General features: G+C 47.1%; 2 protein-coding genes across 2 annotated transcripts in view; one reads left to right on the top strand and one right to left on the bottom strand.

The window, feature by feature from the left end:
* The first annotated feature begins 62 nt into the window (after positions 1 to 62).
* Positions 63 to 7111, top strand: EBNA1BP2 (EBNA1 binding protein 2). Its single transcript, XM_004678881.2, has 10 exons — positions 63 to 264; positions 403 to 491; positions 576 to 659; positions 872 to 1041; positions 1422 to 1545; positions 2590 to 2679; positions 5070 to 5145; positions 5368 to 5461; positions 6668 to 6830; positions 6946 to 7111. The coding sequence occupies exons 2-10, from the start codon at positions 426 to 428 to the stop codon at positions 6994 to 6996; spliced, it is 918 nt and encodes a 305-aa protein (XP_004678938.1). The 5' UTR covers positions 63 to 264; positions 403 to 425; the 3' UTR covers positions 6997 to 7111.
* Positions 7112 to 8676: 1565 nt separating this feature from the next.
* Positions 8677 to 12418, bottom strand: part of FAM183A (family with sequence similarity 183, member A) — a 7242-nt gene continuing 3500 nt past the window's right edge. Inside the window, exons 3-4 of the mRNA XM_004678880.2 lie at positions 10771 to 10874; positions 8677 to 8801 (exon numbers count right to left, since the gene is read on the bottom strand). Of these exons, the coding sequence (XP_004678937.1) occupies positions 8691 to 8801; positions 10771 to 10874 (215 nt within the window). The 3' untranslated portion in view covers positions 8677 to 8690. The remainder of the gene's footprint in view (positions 8802 to 10770; positions 10875 to 12418) is intronic.

The raw sequence follows: 12418 nt of genomic DNA, 5'->3' as shown, positions 1-12418 counted from the left end.
CCCCGTTGTTCCCGTTTCTCCCCTTTCCTTTGCTCCCTCGCAGCTTCCTGCTCCGCCGGAAGACCCCTAGGTACTCGTTCCCACCTTTCACTTCTCCTCTTTGGGTCACCAGACCGCACTTGTGTATAGGGGAACTACCCCTACTGACCTGAAGCAACCTGGGCACTTTCAAACGCCGGAGCGGTTCCTATAGCAACGACTAACCGGAAGAGTGGGTCTGAAACCGGAAACGGAAGTTCCGATTAAAGACGCTCCTTCGCAGCGGTGAGTAGTTGGAGCTGGTGCACTTCAAGCGCACGTGGGTTCGCGGCCTGAAAGTGGGGGGCTGAAGGAGGGCCGCCCGGGAGGGAGGCGCCCCTTTCCAGCTGCGCGGGTCTCGCGCTGCCCCGCTTCCTCCGACAGGTGGTACGCGAGCGCGCTGCGAGATGGACACCCCTCCGCTCTCTGGTTCGGAGTCGGATTCGGAGGACTCCCTTGTCACTGACCGAGAGGTAGGTGAATGCCGAGCTCGCGGGGCGGCGCGCGGAAGCGGGGCCCCTCCTGCTCCAAGACTGACCGCCGGACGTGTCTTACAGTTGCAGGATGCGTTTTCCCGGGGGCTGCTGAAGCCAGGCCTCAATGTCGTGCTAGAGGGGCCGAAGAAGGCTGTGAACGACGTGGTGAGCTCGGGCGCCAGGTCGGGGCGTGCTCCTTATGGCAAGTCAGCAAGGCACTGTTGTGCTTGGGAGATTGGATGTTCCAAGACGGCGCATTGCCAAGGTCAATTTTCTGTCTGGGTCTCGGCGTTTTGCACTTTGGCTTAGCACTCTGGGCTCTGGAGAGACGGACGTAGGTTCCCGTTTTTGGTGAGCTCATTGTCTGAATTTCCTAGAATGGCCTGAAACACTGTTTGACTGAATTCAAACGGGATCTGGAATGGGTTGAGAGGCTTGATGTCACCCTGGGTCCCGTCGGGGAAATCAGTGGACCCCAGTCAACACCTCAGACTAAGGACCAGAAAGCTGTTGACCCAGAAAATGACTTCCAGCGCGAGATGAGCTTGTATGTATGTTTTAGAATGTGGGGGTTTGTTGTGATTAGGAGAAAAATTTGCTTGTGGAAAGTTGTTACGAACTTTTTAGTAACTGAAGAACTCATAATTGGCATCAGTTTGTAAGTTAACTGGTACTTTCAGTGATCATTCTCTTAAGCTAGTAATTTATTTTTAGCAATGCTGCCCCTCCCACTTTTAAAAATGAATGTTCAATTAAATTGCTTCTAGATACTAAGTTAATGAAGTATTAATCCCATTTTGCATGTTTGTTCTTGATGGAGGTCAGATGGTGAAAGCCCTTTTGACCTTGCATAACTCATGAGAGACAAAAGGAGTCAGGGTCGTGCTCTGTTAGTTTATTTCACACTTCGTCTTCCATCTTCCGCAGCTACCGTCAGGCCCAGGCTGCAGTGCTTACAGTGTTGCCCCGCCTCCATAAACTTAAAGTCCCTACCAAGAGGCCCACTGATTATTTTGCAGAGATGGCCAAGACTGACCAGCAGATGCAGAAGGTAAGAAACAGGAAAGGTTTTCTCTGGAAGGCTGAGACTGTATTTAAGTATATCCTGCTGTTTTAACTCCTGTAATGTTTTTTAAACATTACATAGGTATAAACTCAGTAATAAAGAACAGTTGTTTGCAGGTCATTATTTTTTCCATTGACTATTTCAGACTCATGCTAATCACCACCAATCAGATAAAAACATGAATGATTTGCATCTAATTTATAATTAAGGGGAGGAACGTACTGTAAGAAGTGCTGGCCTTCGTGTTTCCTGACTGACATGGTGTATAGAGACTACAGCTCTTGCCTGGGAACAGTGCTTTGACTTGTAGTTGGTTCCTTTCCTCTGGCCCTCAGTTGTCTGTTCTGTAAAATGAGGGATTCATATCTAAATGGTTCAGATGTAGTAAAACTTGTTAGTTTGAACTAGGTTCTTACTTAACTTTGGGAGGAAGAACATTTCCAACATTTATTCAGGCTTTATTTAAACAATCCCCTTGGCCTCAAGCTGGATCTCAGGGCACTCTGGTCTCAGTGCTACACAGGGAAGCTAAGCTAGCGATGAGCCCACATGTGTATCTGTTCATCTACACGGACACCTGCTTATCCTTTCCCTGAAATGCATATGTTTGATGGAAAGGTTAGGTACCTGATGTCATTTTGGTTTTTTTTGTGTGCATGGTAATTGGAGAAAGGAACTGAGACTTCATACTGGCTTACCTTAGTTTGCAGACATTAGGAATGGGAAGTTATTGTCTCCTGGTAAAATGCAAGCAGGCAGTTTTGTATAATGGAACAAATGGCACACTGGGCGAGAGAAGGTGGCTTTCAGGTTCTAGCTCCATTCTGGTACCCCTGGTATCTTGGGTCAAAGCTCACCTTTGAGCCTCATTGTCGTCAGGTGTACAAGGCAGGGGTTGGAATAGGTGATTTACAAGGTTCCTTTGAGCACTGGTTTGCAGAACTGGGGTTATGTGTTTCCTGCTCCAGTGCACCTTAAACATTAATCCCAGATTCAGATAACATAAGCTGAAAATACTTTGTGTTTTAGATTCGGCAGAAACTTCAGGCTAAACAGGCTGCCATGGAGAAGTCTGAAAAGGCCAAGCAACTGCGGGCACTCAGGAAATACGGAAAGAAGGTGAGGAGGAAGATGCACGGGGAGGAGGATGAGGCCGAGTGCATCTGTCAGACCAGAGTGATGTCTGATTCGGCTCCATGCCCTGTGGTGTTGGGTCTGGTCTGTTATTTCACAGCGTGTGTTGTGCGTGTGTGTGCATGTGTACGCATACATGTGTGCTCGTTCCTGCACGGGTTCATGTGTCAGTGGCCACAGCACCATCTTTTCTCAACACCTGTATGTCACCAGGAGTAGCTGGTAACTACAGGCTAGTCAGTCACCTTTCTGGGCTTCAGTTTGAAGAGTTAAGTGCAAATCTGTGGTTCCCAAAGCTGACCACAACAAATCACCCCGGGAAATTTTTTGACACAGATTTCTAGACTTCTTTCCCCCAAAAGTTCCTCATGTGATTCTTATTTGAGAATCACTGACATAGATGATTATAACATCTTTGAAGAAATCATACTATTGATTGTCATCCAGTCTGAGAGAGAAAGATAGCACCTGTGTTTGAGCTGTGACTAACTGAACTCTAATGTAAAACCAGAGCGGGCATACCATGAAACCTTTGGGTTTTTCTTTTTTATTGCATTGCCACTTAAGGAAGAAGATGAAGGAATTAAAGATAGGGTTATGGAAAGAATTGAGTTGCAGAAGGGCTTCTCTCGAGTCATTGAGTTGATCTGAAGTTAGACGGCTGAGGTCACCTTAAAGATAGGCAGTTTTTTGTGTGTTTTTTTATTACAAAGTTTATTTTTACATCATTTTGCACATTTTTTTTTCCATCTCGATTGTAATCCCCGCGGGTTTCCCATCACCAAATCTCCCCTGTGCCACCACCATAGACCTGTGCATTTCCCTCCCCCTCTGTTTTTGATCCTGTTCCCCACTCCACCCCCACAAAATGTCTCTGGTATACAGCTGTTCATCATTATTATTTTCTCGTCTGTTCCATTATACTCCTGCTATGAGTGAAACCATCCGGTATTTGTCTTTCTCTTTCTGGCTTATCTCACTAAGCATGATCTTTTCCAGCTCCATCCAAGTTGCTGCAAAAGACATGTGTTTCTCTTTTTTGGTTGCTGAGTAATATTCCATTGTATATATGTACCACATCTTTCTAATCCAGTCATCTACTTTTGGGCATTTGGGCTGCTTCCATGTTTGTCCAGTTGTAAATAAAGCAGCAATAAATATGGGGGTACAAGTATCTTTTTCAATCAGTGTTTTTGTCTTTTGGATAGATACCTAGGAGTGGGATTGCTGGGTCGTAGGGAAGCTCCATGTTTAGCAGTTTGAGGAACCTCCAAACAGTTTTCCATAGTGGTTGTACTAGTTTGCATTCCCACCAGCAATGCAGGAGAGTTCCTTTTTCTCCACATCCTCCAGGCAGTTTTTTTTTTTTAACGTAGCTAATATATCAAGGAAAAGGTTGGGCTTGTTATTTCACTGCTGCTGTCAGTATTATGGGGAAACTTTAGGGCAGTTTTTCTCAACTGGAGCTGAATTTGCCTACCAGGGGACACTTGGTGATGTCAGGACACGGCGTTGATTGTCACATCTTAGCAGGGAAGGCACTAAACAGCCTACAATGCCCAGGCCAAGGTGTCTGCTTCCCAGCAAAGAATTACCCTGCCCAGATTTCGATAGTGTTGAGATTGAGAAATCGCACAGTAGAGTGGAAATGTCTCCTTTTGTCCTCAAAGCATTCCTTTTTTGTTTTTTTGGAGGGATTGCTCTTGCCCACCCCCAGCCCCTCTTTTCATATAATCACCTCAGGACTACAGGGGATTTGTTCCAGGATCCCTATGGCTGCCAAAATTCGTGGATGCTCAAGTCCCTTATATAAAATGGCATAGTATTTGCATATAATCTACTGGATCCTCCTGTGTACTTCATATCCTCTCTAGATAGTTCATAATACTTAATACAATGTAAATGCTATCTTAAGTGGCCATTATACTGTGCTTTTAAGGATTAGTAAAGTAAATCTGTTCCTGTTCTAGAGAGCAGACTGTACTTTTCATGCCTGGTGACAATAAATTAGATTTTTAATCTGCCCAGATATAATTAATGGAGTGAATTGGATGTGGACCAAACCATGATTTGCTGTAGTTCTGTAGTAGGATTTCGTAATAGAGTCAGAGTGCCTTTAGAGCCAGACCACCTGGGTGTGAATACCAGCTCTGTACTTTCCTCTCTGACTGGGGAGTTAACTTCTTTCGTGTTTTGTTTGAGGGGATGGTGCTTCACTGGATTGCTGTGAAGATTAAGAATATTCTCAGAGCCTTAGCACAGTTTTGGTAACTAGTGAATACTCAGTGGTACTGGTTTTGTCAGTGTCATTACTGAAGGTAGACACCAGAGGGGATGCTTTGGGGTGGGGTCATTGTCTTGTATCCTTGTTTCAGGTGCAAACAGAAGTTCTTCAAAAGAGGCAGCAGGAGAAAGCTCATATGATGACTGCAATAAAGAAATATCAGAAAGGTCAGTACCTCTCATCTCAAAGAGGTGGGGTGAGGCTAGTGGCTGCCTTAGAGTTAACACAGGACTTGAGGCCTTGGCTGGTTGGGAACTATTGGACCTGAGGCTTGGGAATGGGATGGGGAGCAAGATGTTTCTCTTAAAACTGAGTTGGTACTTGGCAGCCTTACTTAAGTTGAAGCTTGAAAGACAGTGGCACTGATCGTGTAACTTCTTCACTCTTAGGCTTCTCCGATAAACTGGATTTCCTTGAGGGAGATCAGAAACCTGTTGCCCGGGGCCCCAAAGAAGGAGCTAAAGGCCAGAAGATGAAGAAGGGGTATGAAGTGTTTCAGTTTTGTTTTGGGGTGTGTGCTGGGCCAGCAGTGGGGGTACAGTGGGCCCCCCCTGAGAGCAACCTCAGTGTGAAGCGTCTGGCTGTTGCCAGCAGCCAGGGCCCAGCGGCCTCCCTGACAGGCTTTTTGCCATATCGGTCTTTGAACGATGAAGTAAGGTGATTTCAGGATTTGGTACATTTGAAGTGAATTTTCAGTAAAAGTTGATTCCCCACCTCAAGAACATAAATGAGCAAAAACAGTGGTTAGGAGAGCACATTTGTATGTGAGAAACAGCAGTATTTGGTATCACTGGGAGTACAGGGTGAGGAGGTGAGATGTGGCCAAGAAGGACTTAGGCCAGTGCCCGGATTGGCTGTCTGGCTTGTTGACAAGTTTGGATTTTATCCAGCAGGCAGTGGGGAGATATTAGTGGGCTTCACTCAAAATAACTAGTAGGTCATGTTCATGTTTTACAAAATTAAGTGGTTCTTGGGGTAGACTTGAAGGAGGCAGGGAAATTGACTAGGGGCCTGTTGGAGAATTCCAGATGAGTTGTAGGAATGGGGCTAGAGAGGGGAAAATGGATTGAAGAAATGTTCAAGAGGTTAAATCAGGAAGACTGATTGATTGAATGGGGTGTGGAGTGTGAAAGAAGGAAGAGTCGGGGTTGACTCCTGGGTTCCTAGTCTGGCTGGCTGGGAAGATGTCCGTACCACCACCCTCAAAATGAGGGTGTGTAAACAGGAGGTGGAGCCAGATTGGGGGTGGGGGGCAGGATGGGTGATTTGGGGTATACTGAATTTGAGATTCCTGTGAGATAACTAGTTCTAAACTTTGTTACATTTGAATATTTGTTGTATGTAAGCCAGTATACAGGGATAGTGAGATGTAGCTCTCCTTGAGGAGAACTTAGAGATTTAGAGAACTTAGCAAGATTTAGCTGAAAAGATCTTTGTTCCAAGGTAAATGAGGAGCCACATGATACATGTGGATACTCTCCTGATTCTTGCCTTGTTTTCCTGCTCTGGTGATTAAAACTGGAAATAGATATGCTTGTCTGGGTAGCTTGTGGAGAAAGAACGGAGAGGCGAGGGTGACGTTCTGAGCTGCATGGTGCCAAGGGGCAGGTAGCTGGAAATTTGTGGGGCCAGAAGTCCCGCCAGGTTTGCCGTGTGCAGGTAACCTCCAAGACACCTTTATTTCCCTAGTCCCAATGCCAAACGACGCTATAAAAACCAGAAGTTTGGTTTTGGGGGAAAGAAGAAGGGCTCCAAGTGGAACACGCGTGAGAGCTTCAACGATGTGTCCAGCTTCCGGGCCAAGAAGGCGCATGACAAGGGCCTCAAGAGGCCTGGGAAGAAAGGATCAAATGTGAGTGAGCCGGGTCAGCGCCTGCTCCCAGCCATGTCTACCCGCTCGCGCACCCTGACCCTGGGGCAGAAGGCCAAGCTGCTAGGTGACCACATGTGTGTTTCTTTTCCTGCAGAAGAGACCTGGAAAACGGACAAGAGAGAAAATGAAGAGCAGAGCACGTTAAGGAAGCAGCATCTTTGTGTAAAGACACCCAAGAAAAAGGGTGAAGACTTGAGATTTGATAGTATAATTGGATTCCTTCTGTCATTTGGTATATTTTTTTTTTCTGGTTAAAAAAAAATTTTTTTTTAATAAACTAAAGAAAATTTTCCAGTGTATCTTTTTGGTTGAAAACTCAGTATGGACTAAAAGATTGGGATGTTACTTTTACATAGTAAATGGCATTACTACTTAATTGATAAGTAGGCATTGAATCCAAATTGCCTTCCTTTTATGATAGATGGAGATTTAACTTACATTTCCCTCAGTTCTTCCCAGTCCTTCCAAAGAGTTGTACGACAGTCTCAGATAAATCAGTAACTAGTGTTTTCTATTGTTTGATTGTTTAAATACTGATCAGTTTAGTTTGAGGCATACTGTGATAAAACCCTTTTATCTGACTCCGCTTTTATCTGAGTCAGTGACCATCTTGTTTTGCTGTGTGTCTGATTTCCCTTCTGTGTCCTTATTTTTTCTCAATGCCTTGTCTTTCTATCCACCTGAAATTTTCCTGGGACAACCTCTGTCTCTTTACGACTAGATCCTTTCACAAACCTTCTAGAATGGATCCACTGTTTCCTCCCTTAGAGCTTATACCTTTTCTTGCTGTATACCATTTCCAGTATTGTCTAAGAAGGGAATTTAAGAGTCGATGTGGTTCTTCCCCAGGAACAATGCAGGCAGCGTTTCCTTGTCTGAGCCTCAGCTGTCTGCTGCTGCTCTGGTTCTCATTCTCTCTGGAGGCTTTTCCTCCTCTGATCTGAAATTCCACCATGATGCTCCTTGGTGTGGGCCTGTTTTCATTCTTTATTAGGGGATTTAGCAAGATTCATGTTCTTGTGTTCTGGGAGATTGCGTTTGCTAACTTCCTCTCTATTTCCTTTGTACCCTTCCTGCTGATCTTCTAAGTTTGTATTTTTAGCTCTCTTTAAAGATTTCCTAATTATTTTATCTGGTCACTTTACTGCAGCCTTCGTTTTTCACACTTTTCACTAAAAGTTCTTTATTCTTCGGTTACTCTGTTTTCATCACGTTTTACAACTACAGGACAATAGGTGACTCAGAATATGAATTATAGGTTTGGTTTTTTTTCTTAATGCTGCCTTTGTTCCGTCACCCATGCCACCAGCAGTGCTGGGGTTCAACTTTTTGTCATCCTGCCCATGTTCTGGTGTCCCTGAGCCCGGGACTCCCCATTGCTTGATGACAACCCCCAGCCCCCTGTGAGGAGAACTGCTGGTCTGATGTTGGAGAGGGACTCGCTGCTCACGCCCATTTTCAGTCCCCTGACTCACCCCCTGCTGCCTTGGGGTCCTGAACTCTCCACAGCTCTGGGGGGGCAGAGGTCTCCTCCCTCATCTCCCAGCAGAGTTCCATTAAACAGAGTTTCTGTTTCCTTCATAGCTAGTGTTTCTTTCCCATCCCATTGTGGCTTCATACCTTCCATAACCCTGTATTACGCTTTTTTTGGTATTTGGAAAGACAAAATAATAGTAAGCGACCTTTAACTGGAATTCCCCCACTAGTTTCAAGAACTGAACAAGTGGGCTTGGGCAGACGTGAGCAATGTAAGACTCAGGGTAGGTAGTGTCAGGTTGAAGCAGTGAAGTCATTTTTATCTAAGCCAGGACCGGTTTGGTTGTGACAGCCCTTGGGATGCTACTTGTGGCGATCGTCTTCTCCCAGGCTCCATATTTTCGCCTTGTACAGTGTGATGTCATTGTAGACCCGGAAGTGGTTCACCCTGCGGTCACTGCGGTCTGGGTCAATCTACAGAGACAATACAGGTGTCAGAAGCCAGTGGGGGCAAGAGAGAAACGGGTTTGAAAACTGGTAAACCTGGAGGCTTAAGTCACTTCTCACTTTACCCTTCACCTCCAGAATGTATGACCCTTGAGGGCAGGTGCTGTATGTGTTTGTCACTGCCTTAACCCCCAGCACCTAGACCAGGGTCTAGCACATAGTAGGACTCCATCCACATTTATTGACAGAATGCTGTTTTAGTCAAACAGAAGCAGTAGCCCTCTCACAAACATCTTACAGAAGCTACGCTGTACAGTGAATTACCTTTAAGGAAACACTAGGAGCAAATATTACTAGGACACTAGAGGCTGAGAGGTATTCACTGAGTGTGGCTTCCCTAGAACCCCAGTTTTGGAGTTGGGGCTACTCAGTCTATTGGGGTAAAGTCCTGGCAAGGGGCTGGGGTCCCTGAAGTTAAGTCGGAGTGATGAAGCCCCCAGCTACACCACTCTGAAATTCCAGCATAGATACCATTATGATTGCACAATGCCTGGACTGATGTTAGTGGTGACTGCCACCATGGCTTCCGATGGCTCGGCCCAGCTTTATCGTATCGCATAGGCTGGGTGTGTTTGCAGCTTCTTTGCCACCCGGTAGTGATGGCTGATCTGGGGCTCATGAAACCAGCTCTCGGTGAGGCCTAGTAGGGTCTGAGCAGGCAGGGCTGGCCAGGAGCCTTGTCCTGTCCATCAGGGTGTGATACCATAAGATTTGCTTGTTAACTACAATGTTTCCTTTGCTTGTTAAGTACAACATTTCCACACGTACACTGTACCCTCAGGAGCCAGTCCTGCCCTCTAAGAAAATGACAAATAGTTCAGTTATTCATGCTTTGTGATATTTTTCTAAGTGACTTCATTATCTAACTGATGGTTTTGATCTTCAGTTTCCCCTAATACACCTCCTTCACAGCCTTCCTCTCTCCCCTCATTTCCTGTCAGCTTAGACCATCCACCCCACCTGCCTCCCTTTGCACTTCTCTCATCCTTCCCTGCCTCTGTCTTGGACTCAGTCCCTTGTACTAAGTGGCGGGGCCCTCTGGTACCTCCTGCCTGTGCCCCATGCTACAACTAGCGACATCTGCTGAGCCCTTTGCTCCAGCCTTTGCAAAGCAGATGTGTTACAGATCACGGGTTAGAGTCATACGAGGGCATGTGGATGGCCCTGGAAGCAATGTGGGAACCACAGGCGGTGGGCGTTCTTGGGAAGGAAGCACTCAGTGGATGAGGACAGCTGGCTTAGGGCCAGGGAGCAGGGGCAGCAGCTCTGTCCTCGCTTGGGCCACAGGCCCCTTTTCCTCATCTGCACCAAGTTGCTCCACTTAACTAAGGATTGGGCGTGGCCCTACGCCGTCTCTATACACTGTCTTGGCTAATCACAGCAAACCTTCGAGTGTCGTGTCGGTGTTCACCTTACTTTAAGGTGGATGCATGGAGGTTAGCAGACGTTCACATCACACTGTTAGGAAGTGGTGGAACCCGAATCCAGGCTCTTGGCTCCAGAGCCACTAAGTGGGGCACCCAGGTGCCTTCACAGCAGATAGTGTCCTCCCGGTGAAATGGGGTGAGTACTGTTCTAACACTCCCACTTACAGACGAAGGGGCAGGCTGTGGAGCTGGAGGTGACTGCCCAGATCAGCCTACTGATAACTGGTGGAACAAATTCAGGCAGCTTTCATTTAATCAACACAGTATTCATTATGCATCTTCGGGTGCTGTTCTAAGCAGGTGACAAACAGCCCACTTAATCCCCATCACCATCTTAGAAGTACTATAAAATCTCCCTTTTCTAGGGAAACTGAACACAAAAGAGCTCAGTTTCTTAGCCCAGGTCATTCAGCCAGAAGCTTAGCCGAGGCTGACCCTGGGCAGTCTGGCTCAGGGCCCCGGATGCACCTATACTGCTTCCAGGACTCAAGTAAAGAAGCCGCACTTACCAAGGGCTCTGAGTCCCATCCGATTTCTTGGCTTTCCGTCTGGGTCTCCTCGTATTTCTTCCTGGGTCCCTGGGTGGCATGGTGGATGAGACTGAGAAACCTGACTGAGGAAAGAGGCATGTGTTGGAAGGCGTCGGCGCTTCTCTCTGGTCACATTGCCCTTAGGGGGCCACTCAGAGGCTGGCCTAGGTGTCCCAACACCGTGCCCCCTCTCCAGCAAGTATTTAGGCACAAACTATGTCAGGCAGTGCTGTGGGTCCAGGAGGCAGAGCAGGTCAGACGGAGGTGGTCCCTGCTCCCCTGCAGCTCATGGTCTTGGTGGGGGGTGAACCCCACGACGGCAGGCGGTGAGGGCAGCTGTGAAGGAGCAGGTAGGCGAGGACCGCAGCACTGAGGGAGGCTACAAGGGATGGGAATGGAGGCCGCGGCGTGCCGTGAGCACAGACGGAGGCAGGAGCCAGTGTGGTCAAGGTGAGTGGCTGCTTGAGTGAGGAGGAGGGCTGTAAGGAGTGAGGGGAGAAACCCCACCCCCCGTGTTGTGTGTGTGTGGCTACAGACACCAGCTATAACTACACAGCCTAGGACTTCGGATCTCTTGCTAATTTCTACACTAGCTCCCTTTGAGAGAGGCAGTTTGACAGCAGGCGAACCTGGGCTTTACAGTCCCACATTGCTGACCCAAGTACTAGCTTGCCAGGTGTTTTAATGGTCTGGGGCCTCACCTGTAAAATATCTACCTGTTCATCTGTAAAATCCCTACCTCAGCAAGAGGACTGAGAATGGAGTGAAGGGATATGAATTTAGGGCCTAACTTTGGGCCCAATTTATCCTCAAAATAAGGCAGCTAGGAATAAAGTCCCACCTGGTTTTCAAAACACCCTGACCACCAGCTGCTCTCCTTGTTGCTGCAAGTTGCCAGCTCTTCCCACAGATAACTACCTGGTGTGAGTCCGGTCCACTGTGCTATGAGATCCCCCCACGTCCACTTTGTCCTACTCTATAATCCCAAGTCCTTCCTCCAACAAACTCGACTCTAACGAGGTAGAGTGGAAGGAGAGCCGACTGGGGTGGATTGGGCTTCCCATAAAATGCCTCTCCTCCCTCTCTTGACCTTGGCACTGAGGTCATGCCAAACTACTCTAGGTCCCAGGCTGTGTGGTGTCTCCTTTGTGAGCTTTTCCAAAGTGGTCTTCCACATCTTCCACACCTGACATATTCCACACCTCACCCTCTTATCACCTCCTCCAAGAAGACTTCCCAGAACTGCACTGCCTGACATACACTCTTGTGTTCTCTACTGCTGTCATCCAATCTTACTATTTTCTTGTCTTTTTATTTCTGTCTCCTTCACTATGGCATGAGGTCCTTCCTTGCCCACATCCACTCTCCGCATCCCCAGTCTCTTCACCCCATCAAGGTGACATGGTAATAATAAAAGTAACATAATATTTCCTAATCACCATGTATTAGATACTATTCTTGGCACTAACACTAATTGTTAAATCCTCATAATGGCCCTAAGAGAGGCTCAGAGAGGTTAAAAATAAAATTAATAGGGCCCTCCCTGGTGGCGCAGCGGGTTAAAGCGCAGCACTGGGAAGCTTAAGCCACTTCCGCATGAGTTCGACCCCGCCTGCCCCGGAGGAGA

This window comes from Condylura cristata, unplaced genomic scaffold, assembly GCF_000260355.1.
Source record: "Condylura cristata isolate star-nosed mole 26May11 unplaced genomic scaffold, ConCri1.0 scaffold00008, whole genome shotgun sequence".
Lineage (NCBI taxonomy): Eukaryota > Metazoa > Chordata > Mammalia > Eulipotyphla > Talpidae > Condylura > Condylura cristata.
The sequence above is the reverse complement of the archived record's forward strand: the minus strand, read 5'-3'. Positions and strand labels throughout refer to the sequence as shown.